This window comes from Petromyzon marinus, chromosome 46 (genome assembly GCF_048934315.1).
Source record: "Petromyzon marinus isolate PM22_M1 ecotype Great Lakes invasive population chromosome 46, UKy_Petmar_22M1.pri1.0, whole genome shotgun sequence".
NCBI lineage: Eukaryota > Metazoa > Chordata > Hyperoartia > Petromyzontiformes > Petromyzontidae > Petromyzon > Petromyzon marinus.
Window position 1 is genome coordinate 12,127,873 of NC_133712.1, and position 25,612 is coordinate 12,153,484.

At 52.0% G+C, this 25,612-nt stretch overlaps 1 protein-coding gene across 1 annotated transcript in view; it reads left to right on the forward strand.

Annotated features, from left to right (window-relative positions):
• LOC116952230 (uncharacterized) overlaps positions 1-22,235 on the forward strand; it is a 67,631-nt gene extending 45,396 nt beyond the window's left edge. Inside the window, exons 11-18 of the mRNA XM_032971397.2 lie at positions 385-901; positions 1,064-1,140; positions 1,794-1,895; positions 3,260-3,381; positions 4,169-4,232; positions 4,416-4,494; positions 5,349-5,634; positions 8,445-22,235. Of these exons, the coding sequence (XP_032827288.2) occupies positions 385-901; positions 1,064-1,140; positions 1,794-1,895; positions 3,260-3,381; positions 4,169-4,232; positions 4,416-4,494; positions 5,349-5,634; positions 8,445-8,730 (1,533 nt within the window). The 3' untranslated portion in view covers positions 8,731-22,235. The remainder of the gene's footprint in view (positions 1-384; positions 902-1,063; positions 1,141-1,793; positions 1,896-3,259; positions 3,382-4,168; positions 4,233-4,415; positions 4,495-5,348; positions 5,635-8,444) is intronic.
• Positions 22,236-25,612: the final 3,377 nt, after the last annotated feature.

The window sequence follows — 25,612 nt, forward strand, 5'->3', positions numbered from 1 at the left end:
GTGTCACGCGTGTGTTGCTTGTGTGCGTCACGCGTGTGTGTGTCGCGTGCGTTGTGTGTGTGTGTCGCGCGTGTGCTTTGTGTGTTGCGAGTGTGTTGCGTGTGTGTGTCGCGTGCGTTGTGTGTGTGTGTGTGTGTCGCGCGTGTGCTTTGTGTGTTGCGAGTGTGTTGCGAGTGTGTTGCGTGTGTGTGTCGCGTGCGTTGTGTGTGTGTTACGCGTGTGTTTTGTGTGTTGCGAGTGTGTTGCGTGTGTGTGTTGCGTGCGTTGTGTGTGTGTGTGTCACGCGTGTGTTTTGTGTGTTGCGAGTGTGTTGCGTGTGTGTGTCGCGTGCGTTTTGTGTGTTGCGAGTGTGCCACTTTTGCCGCATTTGTCGTGTGCGAGCAGCTCAACCTGGTATCCACGGCAGCCGTCTGCCGGGCGACGGAGCCGATGAGGACCCCGACCCCTCCTCCTCCTCCCCCCACCACCACCACAGCGGTGGCAGCGGCAGCGGCCGCCCTCCTCGCGGCCACCCCCCCGGCGCTGGCCCCTTCGTTGAACCCGGGTTTGACCCCCGCAATGACCCCGCTGGCCCCCGCCACCCTCGCGGCTCCTCTGGCGGCGAGCGCCTACGGGACGCCGCTGTGCGCAGCCGGCATCGTCGCAGCTAAAACCACGGCGCAGCCTCAGCCGCCCCCGGCGCCGCCGCCGCCGCCGCTACAACCGCCGCAGCAGCCGCTGTCGTCGGCGCTGCCAGCGCTACTGGCGCAACCGCAGGCGGGCGCGACATCTTGCCCCGCGGTGCCGCCCCCGGCGACCGTTGTCGCGGCGACGCCTGGATGCGTCGTCACGCCGACAGCAGGGGGAGGAGGGGGTTCGGCAAGAAGGAAGGTGGAGAGGGCAGCCAGTCCCCTGCTGCCCGGTGAGGACATGGGGGGGGATGCCAACGCCGCCCGCTCTCTCTCTCTCCCTCCCGCGCTCATGAGATTCCTCCTACCCCGTATAAATAACGGCTCTCATTCTGTGAACCCCCTGACCACGGACGTGACGCCTCGATTCCCATGTCTCCTCCATGGTCCCGCAGACGTATCCAAGAGCCACGACTTCTACCAGAGCACGGACGTGCGGCCGCCGTACACTTACGCGTCGCTCATCAGACAGGTGCGTGCACGCGTGGTGATAATAATGGGGAGCGGTAGTGTAGCGGTTGGCGTGCTGCTCTACGAACCCGGCGACACGGGTTCGATTCCCGCTCACGGCCACCGACACCAGTGACGATTGTCTGAACCGGTCCCAGGCCTCCCCTCGGTCGACTCAGCCTCAAATGAGTGCCTGGTGCGGTGTGCAAACATCGCCACTGGGGGGACGAAGGCTGCTGAGCGTGGTGTTGGCCACCCACCCCCTCGTGTGCCATGCTGGCCTTCATAGCTGCTGCTCGCTAACAGCACTTGCCCCCTACAGTCTGTTACAGGCTACACGGGGAATCTTTTGTAATTTTTTTGTTGATAATAATGCAGTCTGTTCTATAACGTGGTAGTTGCGTTTCTGAAGAACACCGCGTTTTGGAAAAATGGCGTTATAATAAATAACATAGGGTAAAGCACAACACGTGAGATGCGTACGCAGGCTGAACAAAGACCGACGCGCGTGGGTCGCATCTCGAGGCATCCAGCAGCATCCCAATGCGACGCCGAGACAGCCGCGCATCCGCTTATTACTACTCGCGTGACGTAGTTCCGGTCACTCGATCGCGTTATATCCAATTCGCGTTATCGGTGTTGATGGTGGTGTTGGTGATGGCGCCGAACCCTCAGGCCATCGTGGAGGCCCCGGACAAGCAGCTGACTCTCAACGAGATCTACACGTGGTTCACTCAGACCTTCGCCTACTTCAGGAAGAACGCCGCCACGTGGAAGGTCAGAGGCTTCTCTAAAAACCCTGCACCCTGAACCAATAATCCAGTAACCATTGGCCCCTAACCATTGGCCCCTAACCATTGGCCCCTAACCATTGGCCCCTAACCATTGACCCCTAACCATTGACCCTAACTGTGAACCAGAAAGCCCTAACCATGAACCCTGAACACTAAACCCTCAGTGCAGCTGTGAACTTGAGCAACAACGCCACCACGTGGATGGTGGTGAGGGCACTAATCCTGAGCATCGACTTCTTCGACGTGACAGCCTCACCCTGACTCATTGATTGACTCTACCCCTGACTCTACCCCTAAGCCTGACCCTACCCCTGACTCTACCCCTACCCCTGACTCTACCCCTCACCCTACCCCTGACTCTACCCCTACCCCTGACTCTACCCCTACCCCTGACTCTACCCCCAACTCTGAATCTACCCCTAAGCCTGACCCTACCCCTGACTCTACCCCTCACCCTACCCCTACTCTGACTCTACCCCTTCCCCTGACTCTACCCCTCACCCTGACCCTACCCCTGACTCTACCCCTACCCTGACTCTACCCCTACCACTATCCCTGACCCTACCCCTCACCCTGACTCTACCCCTGACTCTACCCCTACCCCTGACTCTACCCCTGACCCTACCCCTCACCCTGACTCTACCCCTACCCCTGACTCTACCCCTACCCTGACTCTACCCCTACCACTATCCCTGACCCTACCCCTCACCCTGACTCTACCCCTACCCTGACTCTACCCCTGACTCTACCCCTGACTCTACCCCTCACCCTGACCCTACCCCTGACTCTACCCCTCACCCTGACTCTACCCCTGACTCTACCCCTACCCCTGACTCTACCCCTGACCCTACCCCTCACCCTGACTCTACCCCTACCCCTGACTCTACCCCCAACCCTAACTCTACCCCTACCACTATCCCTGACCCTACCCCTCACCCTGACTCTACCCCTACCCTGACTCTACCCCTGACTCTACCCCTGACCCTACCCCTCACCCTGACTCTACCCCTACCCCTGACTCTACCCCTGACTCTACCCCTCACCCTGACCCTACCCCTGACTCTACCCCTACCCTGACTCTACCCCTGACCCTACCCCTGACTCTACCCCTACCCCTGACTCTACCCCTGACTCTACCCCTCACCCTGACCCTACCCCTGACTCTACCCCTACCCTGACGCTACCCCTGACTCTACCCCTAAACCCAGAAACTAACCCTAACCTTAACCCTGACTCTACCCCTAACAAACCCTGACCCTACCTGTAACCATGACCCTACCCCTAACCCTGACCCTACCGCTGACCCTGACGCCTGAGCTGCGCGTGCTTGCGCGTGTGTTGTCCCAGAATGCCGTGCGGCACAACCTGAGCCTGCACAAGTGCTTTGTGCGCGTGGAGAACGTGAAGGGCGCCGTGTGGACGGTGGACGAGGGCGAGTTCCAGAAGAGGCGGCCCCCCAAGCTCGCCGGGTGACTACTGCGGCTCACAAACAACAGAGACAGCGGCCCTCCCCGCCACCCCCCCCCGCCCCGCTCCGTGTAGCCTTCAACAGACTGTTGGGGACAAGTTGCTGTGGTAGCGAGTAGCGGCGCCTATGAAGGACCGGCGCTGTGGCAGGGTGGGTGGCCAACAGCGCCACGCCCGGCCGCCCTTTCTCCCCCCCCACCCCCCCAGTGGCGATGTTTACACACCGCACCGGGTTGCTCATTTCAGGATGAGTCGACCTAGCGGAGGCCCAGGACCGTTTCAGATAATCGTCCCCGGTGTTGGTGGCCGTGAGTGGGAATCGATATCGTGCTGCTGGGTTCGTAGCGCTGACCGCTACGCCACCGCTGCCCGCATAATTACACAGACAAAGTTGAGGCTCCCCCATATAGACATTAACAGACTGTGGGGGCAAGTGCTGTTAGCGAGCACCTATGAAGGCCGGCACGGCACACGAGGGTGATGGGTGGCCAGAACCACGCCCGGCCGCCTTTGTCTCCCCAGCGGCGATGTTTACGCACCGCACCAGGGACTCATTTGAGACAGAGTCGACCGCACGTAGGCATGCTCGCACGCCCATTCTCACATACGAGAACGGAACAGTTGCGACAGACAACATGTACTGAGCCCATTGCCTCGCTTTGCACTGCGATCGGGCGACCACAACCCGGACTCGAACCCAGAACCCTCAGCAGTGCCGACCCCGACACGGCCATTACGAGCCCCGTTGTTGACACCTCGTCTCTCCGCCACCTTTTTTTCTTTCGTCAGGAGCGTGGTGGTGAAGAGCTCAAAGTCGGGCCATAATTACAGCGCCGATTACAACGGAATGTCGGTGAGTGTCCAACGCAGCCTCGCACGATCAATCCGCCCAAGGGGTTGTTTGACCATACTTCACCACGCTGGTAGAGTGTCGGTTGCTAGATGAGGAGATCCCACCCGAAGCACTCCACGGCCGAGCGGTGCGCTCCACACGCCGACCCCAAATTCACCGCACTCGCCGCCTGTTCCCCTACAGTCGTATGGAGCGATGGACATCGGTGACCAACTGCTGACCGGCATGGGAGGATCTCTGGTGGGGCACCACGTCTACGAGGGTATGACCTTCCCTTCCCAATTATTTTATCATAATTTTTACTTTCTGGGGGGTCCTGCCTGCCGCTGCTGCTGCTACATTGGAATTTTTACTTGAAGACGTGTTTCAGCCAATCAGTGATGGGTCGTGTTTATAATTATTCACGTGGGGACGAAACCGGAGCAACCGGAGAAAACCCACGCCTTGTGCGATGGTGCAACGCTCGATCCCCGTACAGATGGAAACAGATGGCGATGAGTCCACACTCGCTGTATCGCCTTCTCCTGGTCACCCGGGGTAATACGGCACTTCCTCGACACCCACCCACGGGTGGATGTCGAGGGTAGTAGGGAGTTCCACAACAACATCTGCGTGTGCGGTGATCCACCAATCCCTCGCTGTTGTTGCCGCTGCCTCCATACCGCTGCGTCACAGCTGCCAAGTGCAGCAGCAGCGGCAGCTTATGCCACCACCGCCACTGCGGTGATAATGACTTAATAAATCCATGGTGCATGGTGCCTATGTAAGTCTGTGGGCCCTGTGTATAGAGGACGGGTCGACGTACAGGGCACATGGGGTGCCGCTCGCCGCCGATTCATAATCACGGTCGAGCGGGTATCACGCCCCACGCACACATGTGTTGCCACACACGTCACCACGTACACGTGCCACCACGCACATGTCACCACGCGCACGTGTCGCCACGCGCACGTGTCGCCGCGCACGTGTCAATGTGTAAACATCGCCACTAAGGCGTGGTGCTGGCCGCCCACATCCTCGTGTGTCGTGCCGGCCTCCGTAGGTACCACTACGCTAACAGCACTTGTCCCAAAAGTCTGTTAAGGCTACAGGGGGGACCTTTGTCTTTGTGTGCAGGCGATGGAGACGCGTACTCGATGGGCGACGCTCACGCCAGCCCCAACCGCTCGCCCCACGACTACGACACCGACTCGTCCCCCGACGGACGACTCTGCGAGCCCTTCCCGGACATGCCCATGCGCCGGCAGAATCATCATCATCATCAGCAGCATTATCATCAGCAGCAGCATCATCTTCATCAGCAGCAGCAGCGACAGTACCTGCAGAGTTTCCAGCGCCGGCACGGAGATACGAGCGGGAGCTGGGAGAGGCACGGCGAGCAGGCGGTCGCGCAGCACCTCGCGTAAGCGACGCCCCGCGGGAAGCGGACGCCGCGGAACTGCTGCCGAGATTCATTCGGGTGGCCTGCGGATAGCGTAGGCAACCGATTAGCACGGTTGGCTACGTACGGTGTGAAAGAAGTTGAACATACACACGTAGGGGAGGGGGGGGGGGGCGGCGCTTTGGCACCGTGTCCTGCTTCGGAGCCGTTGCGATGCTGCCGGCGGTGTTATCTGACACGATTAGAATTGCTGCTTTTGTTGTTGCTGTTGATTTCTTCCGATCAACTTTGTGCCACTTGTTACTGTTATCGGCGTCGCGTCGGCACGAGACGAAGAAGCCCCTGCGGGGGGGGGCAGCCGCAGAGCGGTGCAATCTCCATGTTGTAAAAACTAAACTGTCTTCATGTCTCCAGGTAAGGCCCACTGAGCTATACAGCTCTTTTTCAGAAGCGATTTGGCCGCAAATGATAGATCGGCGAAAGTGGCTGATGGCGTGGAAATTGATAGCAGCCAATTACTCTGAGCGCACGTTGATTCTAAATGTGGAGGGGAACACCAGAGGACCCGGAGAAAAATCCACACCACCACGATGAAAACCTTGCAAACTCCAAATATACAGCAGGTATCAGAGATCCCTTCGAGTGACCGTTTGTCCACACTCAGTAGAGGGCAGCACTTTCCTACTCTCGCCCTGCCACCCAGGTGGGATTTTGGCTGCGTGACGGTCCAACCGATATTTTTAGTCACCAGAATTTTGCCTAATGGCATTAAACTCGGTTTAATCACACGAGCGGTTGTTGGGATGATCGTTGGCGGTGCTTGCTCGAATGTAGGTGCAGAGTGATGGAGCTGGTCTAAAACTAAACGATTAACATTTTTTTTTCTATTTTAACATGCAAGGCCCCCACTGAGCTATGTAGCTCTTTTGCAGAATCGACCACGAATGATAGCGCGACCAAGTGGCTCGTCATCACGTGGACATTTACAGCAGCGGCGTCGATTCTAAATGGGGAGGGGAAAACCGGAGCACCGTTTGAAAAAACACACGTGACCATGGGGAAGAGGGAGACACGCAAACTCCATGTGTATAGGCGTCGGGGTCTGCGTCTAAATCATGGTCACCTGCGTACCAAGCGAGGCAGTTAACATCTCGCCGCCGTGGTCACTGTGGATTAGGTGAAGGAGGGCGAGAGAGAGACCCAGTCCAGAATCGGTTCAGATGTCACTCGCCGCTGATGTTAGCTTTGGCCGGGAAATGAAATGTAGTCGTGCCACTGCTCCAGTAATAATGAGTAAATACCTTCTGCTTTTATATTTTCACTAGCTTGTTTGCCCGTCCTTGGACGGAAGCTGTAATATTGACGGACAAAATTTGAGCAGAGTATAATGGTGTCTTGTGTAAATTTAATGCCAGTGAATCTTGCACAGAAGTATGTCATCAAACACTTCATTGCATTTCACTGTAACACTACTAATGGCAGTGATTCTTGCACAAAACGACGCCATAAAACACCTCACTTCATGTCACTGTAGCACTGTATATAAACTGACCTTCAATTTTGATTTAATGCTTTCGTGACTGCTGGGATTCATATTCTTGGTTCTTTCGGTAAAGTCACGTAGAAGGGAAACAATAAAATAATAAAATGTATTGCTGTGGTTTTCACACCTGATGATGATTGCTTGTGTTGCAGTCGAAACGTCGTGAGAATTTTATTGTTTTATATTTTAATTATTTTATTGTTTCCCTTCTACGTGACTTTACCGAAAGAACCAAGAATATGACCTTCAATTTGTTCAAATTCACTGCTCTGATACTTTATTCTCTTTTGCTTTCGGTCGCTGGGGTTGAAATAAGTTGGAATTCGATACAAATATCTGGAAAATCACCGAGAAATGTCTATTTTACCATAATGTAGAAGCATAAATTAGACTTACCTTTTGTCTAAAGTGCTGAAGAAATAAATAAAGACACCAAATCCACTTTGTTGCTGCGTAGAATTATTTATTAGATTCACTTTCAATAAAGAAACGTCAAACTCAATGCGGATTTGCAAAAACATTTGTATTTCCGCTCGACCTTCTGCGCGAGTGTAAAAATCCACCCGCTCATGAATATTAATGATGGGGGGAGGGGGGGGGGTGCGGCATGTGGAGTGACGTCACGTGCGTTACACACAAACAGACATTCTTAGCTCAGTAATAATTTTGTGAAATTTTTTGGCCATTGATTGGCTTTGTCCGTCTGTCCATCCGTTGGCTCTGTCCGTCTTTCCGTCCGCCCTCTAGCAGGGGGTGGGGGGGGGTCACCAAAGATGGTCCGATGTGATCTACGCTTCATCGATGCCCGAAAACTCTGTGATAGCAAAACAAAAAGACCGGCGCAGAGCGTGTTATCTTCGGCGGCCGCTGCAGCGACGTCACACACGCCGAACGGTCGTCACGCGCGATCGCCGTTGCATCCGTGATTCTCTGGGCCTTTCGGTAAAGCCACGTAGGTAGGTTCAAAAGAAAGTAACAAAAAAAAACTACCACGTTTCTATCGCGGCACAAGAGTTCGTCATCGAGAAGAACGCTCGTGTTGCGATCGAAACGTCGTAGTTTTGAGTTGTTATTTTTTTTGTTATTTTCTTTGAATCTCTTGACGCCACTTTTACCGAAAGACCCAAAGATTATGAATCCCCCGCGGTCACGAAAGCTTCGAGTCAAAGATGCAACCGTTGCCGAGGACCGACGCTCGTCCGAGAGGCGTTGCGGGATCCACGGCGCCTGCATTGAGGCGCTTCTTCCGCTTGACAATTTTTATTTTTTTTATTTTTTTGTTGTCCAGGCACTCGGCGCGGGTGAAAGAGGAACCCCACGACGACGACGACGTCGTCGGCGGCAACGGCGAGGATGGGGGCCCCCCGCCGGTCGCCATGGAGACGGCGGCAGCGGGAGGATGCGGCGGCCACGATCGCGAGATGATGGAGCAGGGGGAGGAGGAAGGGGGGGAAGGGGAGGAGGAGGAGACGAAGGCCATGACCTTCACGGAAGAGGGGTTTTACGATGGCGGTGGCGGCGAGGAGTTTGCGCCCTCGATCATGGCACAGGGAGCTTCGCCGGTGTCCCACTGACGCGTCTGCGCCACCAACTGCTGCCCCCTCCACTCCAACGCGGTTGGTGGGGGGGGCAGTGGGGGGGGGGGGGGGACAACGTCCCGTGACAAATACCCCCCCCCCATGAAGACGACATTAATGGCGCGCTCCGAAACGGGACGCACGGACCTGATCGCAATCCTCGGGGTATAACGATATATTATTCCGCTCTGTGTTTTTTTTTTATAAATGCTGATATTTTTTAAATCGTATACCGTCACACCCCCAGTGTGTGAAATGGAATGTTCCAAAGTGTTCGTGCTGCTGTGTGACACTTGGACCCCCCCCTCATCCCACCCCCTATGCTCCCCCCCCCCCCCCCCCATCTGTGAAATGACAATGGAATGACCCAAGGCTGAAGAGTGGTGGCCGAATCGGTCTATTTTGTAATACGGGGGTGAAGTATTGCGCAGGAGCTTAATACAGCCCTGTCTGAGAGAGGCATCTGTAGATGCCATTGTCTGCTGGCAACAAAGATGATTATGACAGTCCCGATGAGATGAGTGCCAATGTTTGTCTGGAATTTTGAACTTTGACTCGCTCTCTCTCGCACGGGGAAACTCGCACGCTTACAAAAGACAAAAGGTTCCCGTATAGCCTTAGCAGCCAGTTCGGCCAAGTGCTGTTCGCAAGTAGCCCCTGTGAAGGTCGGCACGGGACGGGATGAGTTGCCAAAGCTACGCCCGGCCGCCTTTATCTCCCCAGTGCTGATATTTACACATGGTACCGGTCTCTCTGAGTCGACCTAGGGGACGCACAGGACCAGTTCGCATATTTTCCACTGTTATTGGTCACTAGCGGGAATCAAACTCGGGTGGCGGTGTTCGTATCGCAGCCCGCTAACGGCGACGCTACCGCTCACCGCACAGGCTTGGACGCACACACACACACATGTGCTCCTCACGCATACATGCCGTACACACTGGCGCACACACTCGCACACAAACACCCCGTCGTTCACACTTGCGCACAAACACAACAACAACAACAACACCATTCGCCACTAAGTGGCGGTGACGTCACCACGACGCTTGTGCCAAGCTATGTGCACCCTGAGGCCACGTGAAGTGTCGAACGCCCGCTGGCAGGAGGTCACGGGGCAGACCCAGGTGCCACGGGTCGACTGACTGAGATGACTGGCTGATGCACCACCTGTGCCCCCTACTGTGCCAACCTGCTGTGCTTTAGCCACCCGGCGCTCCGCTCGTTGTTCTGAGCGTCGCTCCTCCGCCCTCCGTTGTTGTTGGAGGGCGACTACCTCCAACTGCCCAGTAGCATCCTTCACGAGCCTCCTCCACAGAGGCCGATCTTGACACCGCTGGTACCAGTCATCGGCAAGTCCACTCAGCTCCACGTCCTCCTGTACCACATCACTCCATCTCTTCTCTAGCCCGTGCCGCGCCCGCTTAGCCCCCTCAATCCGGCCGAACAAAGGCTGTTTCGGCATGCGTTGGCTGGGCATGCGGGCTACATGACCCAGCCATCGCAGCCTTGCCCGCCGGAGGAGCTCACCGATGGGACCTTGCCCAGATCTTTCCAGGATTTGTGAGCTCCTCACACAATCCAGTCTGGTTAAACCCAGGATGGATCGTAGGCAGGCCAGCCTAAATGTTTCTAACCGGCGAAGATGTTCCATTAGGGGGGTCCACGTTTCGCAAGCGTAGAGAAGGGAGGGAATGACCGTGGCCTAGAAGACCTGAAGCTTAGTGCGGAGAGACAGACCAGGTAGTTTCCACACAGCGTTACGCAACCGATGAAAAGATATTGCCGCTCGACTGATTCGGAGTGAGACCTCTGCTGTTAAACTGGAGCCAGTCATAAGCACACTGCCCAGGTATGGGAAACTCTCCACTCTCTCCACAACTGCCCCATCACCGATTGGGAGTTGTGGGGGTGGAGTGTCCGATGGTACAAAATACCCAGGCAGGTGCTTAGTTTTGGTGGGGCTGATGGTAAGGCCCCACCTCTTAGTGGCACGCTCCAGTCTCAGCAGCAGCGTCTCCTACTCCTCTGACTGAGCAGCTATTACCAAATCATCAGCATACATAACGTGGTTGAGCAATAGGGAGCCATCCCTTGACCGCACCCGGGCATCGATTAGCCTCCCATTATATCTGTACCATATGGAGATTCCCCCGGTACAGCTATTGAAGGCTTCACGAACTACGTGGTCAAAATAGATGTTAAATAATGTGGGAGCCAGAGGACATCCCTGTCGCACCCCAAGGTGTACAGGGAATGGCTCTGACTCCCGGCCACGTAGTTTTACCCGGGCCTGCTCACCATCATGAAGGTCCTTAATGATCGTGAGCAGAGGGTCAGGTACTCCAAAAGCACGAAGAACGACCCAAAGCCCAGGCCTACTGATGGTATCATAGGCCTTGACCAGGTCAATAAAGCAGAGATGTAGGTCTTGTTGGAATTCCCTACACCTCTGCTATAGCAGACGGACAGAAAATATGGCATCTGTGCAGGACCGCCCTTTCCTGAAACACACACCCGCGCACACAAACACACACTCCCTCGTTCACACTCGCGCACACTCGCGCACACTCGCACACAGCAGGTGCTGTTGACGGCCACCAATATAGCGTTAACAGGCGCACACACTCAAGACGCACGCAAATGACAAAGATCCCCCCGAATAGCTTTTAACAGACTGTTGGGGCAAGTGCTGTTGGCCCGTGTAGCCTTTAACAGACTGTTGGGGCAAGTGCTGTTAGCGAGCGCCTATGAAGCCCGGCACGGTGCACGAGGGGGTGGGTGGCCAGTGCCACGCCCGGCCGCCTTTGTCTCCCCAGTGGCACACCAACACCCAGGGTGCAAATCTCTGCTGAACCGCGCTGCGACAGCCACACCAAGTCACCATGACCCCTGTGTGTGTGTTTTCGTAACCACGCCAACACCCTTCTCAGCCTCCCGTAATCTCTGTGGCGTTTCCATCGTGCACGCAGGTGGTGGTGATGGGGGGCCGGGCGTGAATTGGACTGGGTGCCCCAGTTAAATGTCACCGCGCTCCATTCACCCTCCCCGTTCCACCGACGGTTGTCATTTATGATTATAATCATTGGCTGGTGATGATGGTCGTCAATGATTGCTCTTGAAGAAACCCCCCCTTCGCTCCCCGCGTCGACCCCGTGGCCTTGACACGAACCTTGCAGACAATCTGGCGTTCCCCACCCCACGGTCGCGCCGTAGCGTGTCAAATAGTTGTGCGTTAAGCGAAGAGTCGTGATTGGTCGATGTCATTACGCTTAAAAAAAAGTATTGTTAACGGGGCTTAGTGTTAATCCGACACAACCACATCCAGTAATACCTCTCTGCACGATGCCGCGCGGATCGATTTACGACGCATCTCCCGACGCGATTCGGAACGAATTTGAACGGAGTCGATCCGGGTTTGCGACGTGGCGCGGACACGCAGCTTTCTCGTTATTGTCGAGCGTTTGCGTGGATTATTTTTTTTTTACACCTCTTTAGCTCGCTTAAATTCGGCCAGATAAAAGGGAGAGAGAGAGAAAAAACACCCACCGGCAAGCGATGTTTCTACTCGTAAAGGTTTTTTCTTTTTTAACAATATAAATGTGTCGTTAAACCCACCACCACCCGACACGGCCAACGAGTAAGGGTTGTCACGTAAACAGAACGCGCCAATTCGTCACTAGTTCAGCACTAACCGGTTGTGTGTTAGAGAGTAAACCCACGACATTTAAAATTCGAGTCCCGTGACGTTTCGCGCACACACATTTATTTTTACGCGATCTAACCCAAAAATAAACCGCCTTTATTATGGACTTGCTGTACTACCCGGCTTCGCCCGCCGCCTTTGTCTCCCCAGTGGCGATGTTCACACAGCAGAGCAGTTACTCGTTTGATGCTGAGTCGACCTAGGGGAGGCCCAGGAAAAGTAAAAATAACCGTCACCGGTGGTGGTCGTGAGCGGGAATCGAACTCGGGTCGCCGGGTTCGTAGCGCGGCGCGCTAACCACTACACTACAATGCGTTACGCTTCCACATGCGCGGGTCACGTGACAGATTTGACGTCACAGCTCACTAGCCGTGCAAAAAATATCTGCATTATTGAGCTCCCCCCCCCCCAAAAAAAAAATCAAAAGTGTATTTTTATAATTTTTGCATGGTGTACAGTCTGGAAAGTACCCACGTGGCAAATTTCAAGTTTGTTGCATGTCGGGAAGTACACTAAAGATTTTGAACAAACACACAAATTCACAACTTTCCCCTTTATATATATGGAGATAATATTGTTCGCAAAAGCCTACTACTACTGCTCCGTATGAAACCGATGCTCCTACTGCTTCTGCCGTCCTGTGGGGCAAAACGAGGGGTCCGATTATACGACGATCACATTGACGGCGGGACTTCTATTTATTTATTCCAGGAACGTGTTGTAACGTTGTCAAAGCAGGGGGACCGTCCGTGTAGTACAACGATGACACTTTCATTCTGACCCCACGGGAGGATTCCAAACTCCACGGGCGGGGAAGGGGGTGGGGGGTGAAATTGCGATCGCGCGTCGGCCGGCAGTGGCTCCCAAGTTGCCGCAACGGACCTCGCGACACGCGACACGTGACCTCATGACACGCGACCTCGCGACACGCGACCTCGCGACACGTGACACGCGACCTCGCGACACGCGACCTCGCGACACGTGACCTCGCGGCGCGTTTTGAGCCGCAGAAACCGTTTCCAAGTTCTTGAGTGTTTTTCAATTTCATGACCGCGTCGCTTTGAATCGTTCACGTTGCAGCGGTTTGCCTTCGTCGATACGATGGGGGTTGGCGGGGGGGGGGGGGGCGCTGGCGAAAGATTTTGAATTTTGTGACGAGCAAAGCGAGACCGCGCCTGCGTGCGCGACTTGACGGTGGGGGGGGGGAGGGGGTCGCTGCTGGCCCTTCGCTCATCACCCTCGGGAGGGATCCTTCCTCGCCCATTCGCTCGACTCCGCTCTCGCGGTGTGCCGAGGACAGAGGCCCACGGAAGGCCCTAAACGGCAAGCTGGGCCCGCGAGCGAGCAGCGCCGTTGAAAAAGGAGTCGATGAGAGGTGCGTCTGAGACGGCTTTTGCGATTGGGCGGGCGATTTGTTGTGAGAGGTTCGTGGGATGAGAGGCAGTGATGGGAGGAGGGAATTCCACAGTGGAGCAGTGCCACGGGAAGAAGCGGAAAGATAGGTGAGGTGACCTGCAGTGTGATGAGTGGGTGAGTGGGTGGGTGAGTGGGTCAGTGCTCTTTGGTTCTATTGGGTAAAGTCACGTAGGTGAAAATAAAATAACAAAAAATCACGACGTTTCGGCCACAACACAAGCGGCCTTCATCAGGTGAAGGGACGAGACTGTCTGGAGGACAGCGCTGGAGTGGAAGAAGCCACGCTTAGATCACGACCTTTAAGCTGTGTGAGAAGAAAAAGACCACGCGCCTTGACAAAGGAATTAGCATATAATTTAGCATTGAAATGGCTCATTGAAATAGCTAAGTTAAAGTATACACATCTGCAGAGGTACCCCTTGACAAAGGAATTAGCACTGGAGTGGAAGAAGCTACGCTTAGATCACGACCTTTAAGCTGTGTGAGAAGAAAAAGGCTAAGTGCCTTGACAAAGGAATTAGCATATAATTTAGCATTGAAATGGCTCATTGAAATAGCTAAGTTAAAGTATACACATCCGCAGAGGTACCCCTTGACAAAGAAATTAGCATCGAATTTAGCATTGAAATAGCTGAGTGATTAGCTTGTAACTGGTCACAGAAATAGCTATGTTAAAGTTAGAGCATATACATTCACCGAGGCACCTAGTACTCATCAAACAGGAAAATTTAGCGAAACATAACCACGCTCAGACATCGGACCTGTGTGCGAGCAAACAAGGTGTTCTGACAAAGAAAGTAGCATAAAAATTAGCATTTGATTGGCGGATTTTAGGAAAGAGGTGGTGTACGTCCTGGTGGACTCGCAGTTTGGCGCAGGGGGGGGGGGAAAGGGGGGAGGGGGGAGTTTACCTATTGATGGTGTGAAAAGGGGGAATTTATAAGAGCTGCGAAAGTTTGGGGTACCACTACTTGAAAAATATACTGTACCATTGAAATTAGTTTACTGTTTAGTTCGATTTAGAACATCTTTCCAATGGTTGCTTAATTTGAAACCATCCTCTCGGTTGAAATTGTGTCTGTGTTTGTAGATCTGAATTGCCTCATGAACAAATCTCTGATAAAAGCCCGTAGGTTTGCAAAGAACCTTGGTATCGGAGAAAATTATATCGTGATCCCCCACAGCGTTGTAACAGTGATCAGCCACGGCAGAAGAATTCGTTTTGCCGTGTTTCAGATCTGATTTGTGCTCGCGAATTCGGTCAGAGACATGTCGCTTTGTCTCACCAATGTAGCAGTCACTGCAGGTACAACTCAATTTGTAAACCCCTGGGTACTGTAAATCAGGAATGACATCCTTCACAGATGGGATCAGATCACGAATTTTGTGTACTGTATTGAACCGGACCTGGATCTTGTGTTTGTTTAGAATTTTGGAAATCTTTTTAGTAACGCCTGCTATATATGGAAGTGTGATGGTTTTGATCGGAGTATCAAGTGGTTGTTTCTGTATGGAGGGAGAGACAGCTTGGCGGATGGTACGGTCATAGTAACCATTCCTTTTGAGGGCCAGGTGTAGATGTTTTAATTCACTGGTCAGGTGGTGTTGGTCCGAAATGCAGTGAGCCCTATGGTATAAAGTTTTGATGAGAGAATTATTTTGGGCTGGGTGGTGGTGGGAATCAGGTTTCAAGTAGGAATCTGTGTGGGTGGGTTTCCTGTAGACAGAATGCCCCAATGCGCCATCAGGTCTCCTCTCAAACAGAACATCTAAGAATTGGTAGCTTGCCATATTTCTCCACTTCCATGGTGAATTTGATAGCGGGATGTCTGGAATTGATGTGGTGTAGGAATAGGTTCAGAGCTGGGAGGCCATGTGGCCAAATGACAAAAGTGTCATCCACATATCTCTTCCACAGGGAAGGTCTGAGGGTGGAAGTCTGGATGGCGTCTGATTCAAATTTCTCCATGAAAATATTGGCTATCACTGGTGATAAGGGGGATCCCATGGGGTACCCTCATTTTGTTTGTAGAAGGAGCCATTCCAAGTAAAGTAGGTATTGTTGAGGCAGTGCCTAACCAGTGCAGGTGTGTCGGGGTCTAGTCCATGTTGGACCAAATTTTCAATTATTTCAATGGTATCAGGTACTGGGACCTTGGTGAACAAAGAGACCACATCGAAACTGACAAGGATATCGTCAGGGGACAGTACAACGTCTTTGACCATAGAGACCAATTGGGCTGAGTTGAGTACTGCTGAGGCGGTCTTGCCATTGAAAGGCAGCAAGGTATCTGACAGAAAACGGGCTAGTCTATAGGTAGGGGAGTTGATCGTGGATACGATGAGTCGAAGTGGGGTGCCTTCTTTATGAATCTTGGGAAGACCATAGAATCTAGGGGGTCTTGCAGCAGAAGGTTTTAGGGAGGGACGTTTAGTTGGGTCGATTAGGGAGGTCGAACTTGTGATGATCTTGTTGGTTTTTATCGCTAGGCTATTAGTAGGGTCATTTTTTATTTTTGAGTAACTTCCATCGTTGAGCAGATTCTGGATTTTGTTGTTGTATGAATCTTTATCCATAATAACAGTAGCGTTGCCTTTATCGGCTGAGAGGATGACTATATCACTTCTGTTTTTTTAAATTCGCGAGTTCAGAGCGTTCATTTTTGCTGATGTTACTAATGGGTTTCTTAGCATTCTTAAGAATAGTGGCTATTTCAGCTCTCGCAACGTCTGCTTGGATGTGTCCTACGCCTTTGAGGGCTACATCGACCTGAGAGATGATATCATCTATTGGTATGTGTTTTGGGGTGACAGCAAAATTTAGTCCCCTAGCCAGTACTGGATTTCAGATTGTCCGAAATTGGGGTGCTACTCTGATTAATGACGATTATGTTGACATCTAGTTTTGTTATATGTGGAACTGGGTTCTTCTTTTATAGGTGGTTGAATTTAGAAATCAGGTTAGCTTTACATTTGACTGACAGTGACTCAGCAGAAGAAGCAGTCATGTTGTCTACGTGATTCCAATCAGAAGGTGACATTTTTTGTGTTAACATTAAATGAGCTTGTAGGAGAGTCCTGTCTAAAGTATTGAGTTCAAATCGGAGTAGCCTTATCCTCTCTGAGATTAAAGATAGGCTGGCCTTAAGCAGAATCTGTTTAGAATTCGGAGAAGATACAGCAGCAGATGTGAGTGTGAAAGCGATGGGTATTACCTTGTGATCGCGGCATCTTTTGAGGAAGGTCAGCGTCTCGATGAGTTGCGACTTCTTGTCTCGTCTGTTAAAAGCTCTAACAGATAGGTGAAAACCCTCCCCATAGAGGTTATCAATTCTAGATTTAAAGCTTTCGTGACTGCTAGGATCCATACTCTTTGGTTCTATTGGGTAAAGTCACGTAGGTGAAAATAAAATAACAAAAAATCACGACGTTTCGGCCACAACACAAGCGGCCTTCATCAGGTGAAGGAACGAGACTGTCTGGAGGACAGCGCTGGAGTGGAAGAAGCCACGCTTAGATCACGACCTTTAAGCTGTGTGAGAAGAAAAAGACCACGCGCCTTGACAAAGGAATTATCATATAATTTAGCATTGAAATGGCTCATTGAAATAGCTAAGTTAAAGTATACACATCCGCAGAGGTAACTCTTGACAAAGGAATTAGCGCTGGAGTGGAAGAAGCCACGCTTAGATCACGACCTTTAAGCTGTGTGACAAGAAAAAGGCCAAGTGCCTTGACAAAGGAATTAGCATATAATTTAACATTGAAATGGCTCATTGAAATAGCTAAGTTAAAGTATACACATCCGCAGAGGTACCCCTTGACAAAGAAATTAGCATCGAATTTAGCATTGAAATAGCTGAGTGATTAGCTTGTAACTGGTGACAGAAATAGCTATGTTAAAGTTAGAGCATATATATTCACCGAGGCACCTATAATGTATATGCTCTAACTTTAACATAGCTTCTTTGGTTCTTTCGGTAAAGTCACGTAGAATGAGAATAAAATAATAAATTGATAAAATAAAATAACACAATAATATTCTCACGATGTTTCGGCCACAACACAAGCGGCCTTCATCAGGTGAAGGGACGAGACTGGTAGGACAGCGCTGGAGTGAAAAAAGCCACGTTCAGATCACGACCTTTAAGCTGTGTCAGAAGAAACAAAGCGCCTTGACAAAGGAATTAGCATATAATTTAGCATTGAAATGGCTGAGTGATTAGCTTGTGACTGGTCACAGAAATGGCTATGTTAAAGTTAAAGCATAAACATCCGCAGAGGCACCCCTTGACAAAGGAATTGGCATAGAATTTAGCATTGAAATAGCTAAGTTAAAGCATACACATCCACAGGCACCCCTTGACAAAGGAATTAGCATAGAATTTAGCAATGAAATAGCTGAGTGATTAGCTTGTAACTGGTCACAGAAATAGCTATGTTTAAAGTCAGAGCATACACATTCACCGAGGCACCTAGTACAAATCAAACAGGAGAATTTAGCATTGAAATAACTAGGCGAATTTAGCATTGAAATAACTGAGTGATTAGCTAGTGACTGGTCACAGAAATGGCTATGTTGAAGTCAAGGTCTACACATCTGAGCTATTCACAGTAACTGGGTATACAATACAATGTATAATGAATACTATATAGTGAACCAATAAAAAACTAAAATATAAAATACCTTAATGTTATCAATAAACTCTATATTCTCCAATCAGCTAAGCTACCAATAATAAGTCGTTATATATCACAATGCTATATGGCGAAAAAATGGGTGGATTCTTACCCTCAACTTTAGCAACACGGATAGCTACGGGCCCCGTTCAGACGGACGAGTTCATCCAAGGTCGGAACAGAGGAGGGGGAGAGAGACAGCTGCGAGGCGCTATTATACTCCATGTTGTAAACCATACCATTAACCGTGGTGTGAGAGGTATTAAGAGTCAATGCTGGTGAAAGAGCTGCGGTCTGAAGGTCATCGTAAAATACAATTAATTAAGAACGGAAATGGTTTAAAACATTTTTCCAATGGTTACTAAGCCAGAATCCATCTTCTCGGTTGAAATTGTCTCTGTGCTTGTATATGTGAATGGCCTCATGAACGAATCTCTCATGGTAGCCGGTTGGTTTGCAAAGAACCTCCGTCTTGGAGAAGTCAATGTCTAAATTCGCCTAGTTATTTCAATGCTAAATTCTCCTGTTTGATTTGTACTAGGTGCCTCGGTGAATGTGTATGCTCTGACTTTAAACATAGCTATTTCTGTGACCAGTTACAAGCTAATCACTCAGCTATTTCATTGCTAAATTCTATGCTAATTCCTTTGTCAAAGGGTGCCTGTGGATGTGTATGCTTTAACTTAGCTATTTCAATGCTAAATTCTATGCTAATTCCTTTGTCAAGGGGTGCCTCTGCAGATGTTTATGCTTTAACTTTAACATAGCCATTTCTGTGACCAGTCACAAGCTAATCACTCGGCCATTTCAATGCTAAATTATATGCTAATTCCTTTGTCAAGGCGCTTTGTTTCTTGTGACACAGCTTAAAGGTCGTGATCTGAACGTGGCTTTTTTCACTCCAGCGCTGTCCTACCAGACAGTCTCGTCCCTTCACCTGATGAAGGCTGCTTGTGTTGTGGCCGAAACGTCGTGAGAATATTGTGTTATTTTATTTTATCAATTTATTATTTTATTCTCATTCTACGTGACTTTACCGAAAGAACCAAAGAAGATGAATCCTTGCAGTCACGAAAGCTTTAAATCGAAATTTAACATAGCTATTTCTGTGACCAGTTACAAGCTAATCACTCAGCTATTTCAATGCTAAATTCGATGCTAATTTCTTTGTCAAGGGGTACCTCTGCAGATGTGTATACTTTAACTTAACTATTTCAATGAGCCATTTCAATGCTAAATTATATGCTAATTCCTTTGTCAAGGCACTTGGCCTTTTTCTTCTCACAGCTTAAAGGTCGTGATCTAAGCGTGGCTTCTTCCACTCCAGCGCTAATTCCTTTGTCAAGGGGTACCTCTGCGGATGTGTATACTTTAACTTAGCTATTTCAATGAGCCATTTCAATGCTAAATTATATGATAATTCCTTTGTCAAGCAGCGCTAATTCCTTTGTCAAGGGGTACCTCTGCGGATGTGTATACTTTAACTTAGCTATTTCAATGAGCCATTTCAATGCTAAATCATATGCTAATTCCTTTGTCAAGGCGCGTGGTCTTTTTCTTCTCACACAGCTTAAAGGTCGTGATCTAAGCGTGGCTTCTTCCACTCCAGCGCTGTCCTCCAGACAGTCTCGTCCCTTCACCTGATGAAGGCCGCTTGTGTTGTGGCCGAAACGTCGTGATTTTTTGTTATGTTATTTTCACCTACGTGACTTTACCCAATAGAACCAAAGAGTATGGATCCTAGCAGTCACGAAAGCTTTAAATCTAGAAGTGGGTCAGTGGTTGGGTGAGTGGTTGTGTCATTGTCGTGATCTCCAGTGTGATGAGAGGGTGAGTGGGTAAGTGGGTGGATGAGTGGTCGTGTTATTGTCGTGACCTTCAGTGTGGTGAGAGGGTGGATGGGTGAGTGGTGAAGGGGTGAGTGGGTGGATGACTTTTGTTGTTGTGACCCGCAGTGTGGTGGGTGAACACGATGGTGGATGAGACGAAACGGTCCGTCTGGTAGACCTGAGTCTCCAACATGGGTGGTTCACTCCCTAAACCAGTCTGCTGAATGCTTCGCTTGTATTTCACCGTGTTCTCCCCAATATAAGAGGCACTTGTGTCCCCTGTATTTTTTTAAAGCAAAAGTTTGGGGGAGGGTGGTGCTTCTGATAATCCGCCTCGCGAGCACGCCCGATCGTGTGTGTGTGTGAGACCAGATCTGTGTAACTTTATTGACACCGGACACAAGATTTGGGGTTTGCGTCTTTAGTCTCCGGAGCGTCGTGCAATCCGGGGGACACGTCCTTCAGTCCGGAGCTGGGCTACGTTGTTATGCAAAACCAAATGTTTCTGTACGATGGCTGCTTTTGCTGGGTTTTTAAAAATATATATTGAGTGGCTATTAGCCACTCGGCTGTCGAATGCCGCTCTATCTGAGAATATGCTTTAATCACTGGGGGGGCGGGAGGCGGATTGGGTCTAAATGGTGCTCGCTCAGAGTTTCCGACACGGCCGTTATGACCCCCCCCCCCCCTCGAGATGAGAGACTTCCAGGCAAGGGGCTTGAACTCGCGTTTCGACAGTGCTGACTAAATGTTTGACACGGCCATTATTGAACCCTCTTGAGAGACGGACTATTTTAAACTGGTTTATTTCACCAGGCAAGGCCCACCGAGCCACACATAGATATTTTTTTTTCTCAGAAGCGACCTGGCTCTCACAAATGATAGCTTGACGGAGTGGCTCGTCATGTGGGAAATAATATCGGCCAAATAACTCTGAACGCACCTTGTTGACTCTAAATGTGGAGGGGGGAAAGGCGGAGGACCCGGAGGAAAACAATTAACGCGACCACGTGATAGAGAGGGGCACACGCAGACTCCAAATATACAGCAGCAGGCGTCAGGGCCGGGATCGAACCCACGACCTCCTGTATACCAGGCGAGGTAGATAACATCGCCTAGCCACCGTGATGATGAGAGACACGCAAACTCCAAATATACAGCAGCAGGTGTCAGGGTCGAGATCGAACCCACGACTTCCTGTATAACAGGCGAGGTAGTTAACATCTCTTAGCCACCGTGATGATGAGAGAGAGACACGCAAACTCCAAATATACAGCAGCAGCAGGCGTCAGGGTCAGGATAGAACCCACGACCTCCTGTATACCAGGCGAGGTCGTTGACATCTCCTAGCCACCGTGGCACGGATACCCAGACCCAGAGCTCAAAACCAACGTTCTCATCAACAGCGCTGCCGTTGCGGAGTCTCTGACACGGCAACTATGAACCTTCCCCCCCCCCCACTCCTCCGCCTACAATAAAAGAGCCATAAGATGTATCACATGTCAACCCACAATGTTTACGTGTTTTCATGTTGCGCTGCGACTCGTGTGCGTGGTTGCTGCTGCTGGTGGTGGTGTGTTGGACCGGTATCGCCCCCGGGTGTGTTGATGTTGTCGTCAGGGTGTCCACACTCTGCGAAGGGTTGAGACCACGGGTTCGCGTTAGAAGTTGGTGAGTTTTAAAGTTTTACATCTCCCCGCGATTGGACGCGAACCGGCGGGGCTGTTTTTCTCCAGTGACGTTGTGAGTCACCCCCCCCCCCCCCCGTTCAGTTTTGTCGGGGGGAGAGAAAAAAAAGATCCGATTTGAATTAAACCCAAGGGGGCCTGGCGAATATTAAAACGGACGGTGGCCAGATGTTAACTAACTCACCTCTCTCGTGCTCGCGTGGATTTTTTTTATCTGGCTCCTCCTCCGCCCCCACCACCGCCCCCACCACCGCCCCTTCACGTTTAGAACCGACGCCGCGCGGTTTAAAGAGTTATTTTGGCTGCTTTAAATGTCCACGTGACAATGAGCAACTTCGTCGAGCCATCATCGTCTGTGATGGCCAGGTCGCTTCTGAAAGAGAGCTGCATCATGGCTCGGTGGGGCCTTACCTGGGAAAATGAAAAAAAATAGTTTCCTTCCGTTGAAAGGGTATTATTATTATTTGGTGACGACGCTGCTGCTGCTGGTGCTGCGTTGGCAGTAGTCACAAAGCAAATGGACGCCACCACGTCCGCCAGTAACACGTGGCCTTAAAATGAAAACAAAACAGAAATGTCAAAGGCGACTTTTCGGGCATTAGCGGCAAATGCATCATCAGTCTTATCTCGTGCAGATTGACACAGCGCCTTCTCCCATAGCGCTATGGTTTACGTGCTATGAAGAAGGGCCATTGCCCGAAACGTCGCCTCTTGTTCAGCGTCTTCCTTTTAAGGTCCGCTCGAATCAAAGACAGAAGTTCGCCCGTATAGCCTGTTGTCACAGACTGTTGTAACAGACTGTTGTCACAGACTGTTGTCACAGACTGTTGTAACAGACTGTTGTCACAGCCTGTTGTAACAGACTGTTGTCACAGGCTGTTGTAACAGACTGTTGTCACAGACTGTTGTAACAGACTTGTCACAGACTGTTGTAACAGACTGTTGTAACACTGTTGTAGAGGTGTTAACTACGCGCTGTTGCGTAACCTGCATTGCCACCAGGGCAGTGCAGCATTACCCCTGGGTACAACGTTTGGGGTCAGTCGAGGTGAAACGGATCGTGGCCAGGGTTTGGTGCGAACCAATCAGACGGTTCCACGTGGGAATGTATGATTGGTTCTACCTGGCCACGAAGGGGTATAAGACGGGTGACCCAACGGACCTCGGGGAGTTCTCTCCCTGCACGAAGGTAGAAGACTGGGCTGAAGCCTAGCTAGGACCCTGGACCAGCCTTTCAGCCCTTCTAAGGGCTAAGGCTCGGCATACCCAGTGGTCAGGACCCACCGGGCCAGCGGTGGGTCAGATAGCCTCCCCTAGGTCCTAGCCGGAGGACTAGGATAGCGGTAGACGTGTGAGTCCCGCCAAGTCCGGAGGTTGTACCTCCTTAGGTATCAAGGAGGTTAGCGGTAGATGTGTGAGTCCCGCCAGGTCCGGAGGCTGTACCTCCCTAGGGTATCGGGTGAGGGGACCGAATATCCCTCTGTGTGTGTTAAGCGTTGTATAAGGAAATAATACAATAAACAGAGTGTGCCTCCTAAAGAAGTCTGCTCGTCCTTACAACACTACAACTGGTGTCAGAAGTGGTTGGAAATGGAAACCAGAAGTTCAGCAGTCCACGCGCGGAGCCAGAACGAAGATAACGCTGCCTCACCTGCAAGCACCGCCAGCTCCGCTGAAAACGCTGCCACGTTGACAGCCGCCCAGCCACCGGTTGAGCAGCCGGTCGCTCCCCCTGCCATGGGGGACGGACTCAGGGCAGCACACGGCCGTCTCGCTCAACTCCTACATGCCGCGGCCTCCATTCTCGAAGAGATCAACTTGGAGGTCGCGGGCGGGCCGAGTCAACCGCCGGCATACGTTCCCGCCATCGGCCGGGGCGGACATTTTGATTTTCCCGCCGGAGAACCACATGATCCCGCCGGAAGCGGAAGCCAGGGGCATCCTGGGAACGCGGGGGGCCAATCACAATCCGCAACGTCATCAGCGCGCGACGCTGCGAATTCAAGTTCCTCAGCGGACGCCGCGTCATCACTGTACCGACATGGTACAGTAGACTCTATCGGCCGGGAAATCACCGATCTCCGGCTCGAGATGGTGCAAGCTGAGGGGGAGACGACGTCCGCCCTCCAACAACGCCTGCCCATCTTCCGGGAATTCACATCTGAAGGGGGTGACTGGGCGGCGTTCCAGCGTCGCTTCCTGAGCCACCAAGAGATGGTGGGCTGGTCGGACGCACAGGCGCTCCGAGCGCTACCGGCCACTCTGGACGACGACGCTCTCGCCTCACTCCTCACCATCCCCAGGCACAAAAGGGCGACTCTTCAATCGGCCCTCTGACGGATGTCCGACGTCTACGGGCCTCCTTACGACGTCCGCAGCCGATTTTACGACAGGCGACGCCGCCCTAAAGAGTCTCCGTTGGCATTCAGGACCGCTCTACTGGCGATGGCAAGAGCGGGTTACCCTCGCATGAACGACGAGGCCATCGACGCCATCGTTCTCCAGAAGATGCTGGAGCTGGCGCGCGAGCTGCGCATCGTCATCCAAGCAGTGGACGACGACGGTATGTGCTCGCTACGAGCCGCTCAGTGCATCCACGCACATCTGCTGCTCCACACGGAATCGACCATCGCCGCCTCGGCTTCGACGTCGGAGCCTGCCAGCAGGGACGCCGAGTTCTCCCCCGACCGGGCCTTCGTGGCGACCAGGTCAACGGGCCGGCGATCGTCCGACCACGCTGGTCGCCGCAACGACCAGCAGCGGGGACGGCCTTCTCCACGCGGCGACGTGACGTGCTTCAACTGTGGCCGACGAAGCCACATCTTCTCTGACTGCCGTGCGCCTCGACGACGCCCCTCCGCATCCCGGGGCCAGGACTACAGGACGTCCACGGCATCGCGGCAAAACCAGGCAAGTCGCGACGCCTCTCACGCTCGGCCCTCATTCACACCATACACACCGCAACGCACCATAAGAAGGGCTCGCGATTCGGCGTGTGATGGGGGGTATTCTGGCGTTTGTTCGCGGCCACTCGGACCTGGGCAGTGGTCTGAGTTGGCCCATAGGGTAGTCGCGGCGACGGCAGGTTCGTCCGTGGTTGTCGGATCAATCGAGGGTGTGGAATTTCGCGTGTTGGTCGATACTGGTGCGTCGGCTACGATCATTTCGGATTTGATTTACAATATACTGCCCGTACGATGCCGCCCCTTGGAACGGGTTTCTATCCCGTGTTTCGCCGCTAATGGCAGTTCACTGGGCATTATTGGGCAAATTCGGGCGCAAATTTCGATTGGAGACATTAAATTGGCAGGGCCTATTAGGGTCTCTTCTTCCCTCGCCGTGCCGTGTTTGTTAGGCACTGATTTTCTCGCGAAAATGCCTATTAAGATCCTTGTAGATCAAGGCTGCATCGAACTCCCGTCGGGTCGACGGATGGCGTTCTTGCCCACACCCTTACATCCGCGCATGGCTAGTGCCTCGGTGCAGGCGTTTGTCGCGAGCACAGTCCGCATTCCGCCAGGGACACAAATGCTCGTGCCCTTGCAACTTAAAAAACCGCT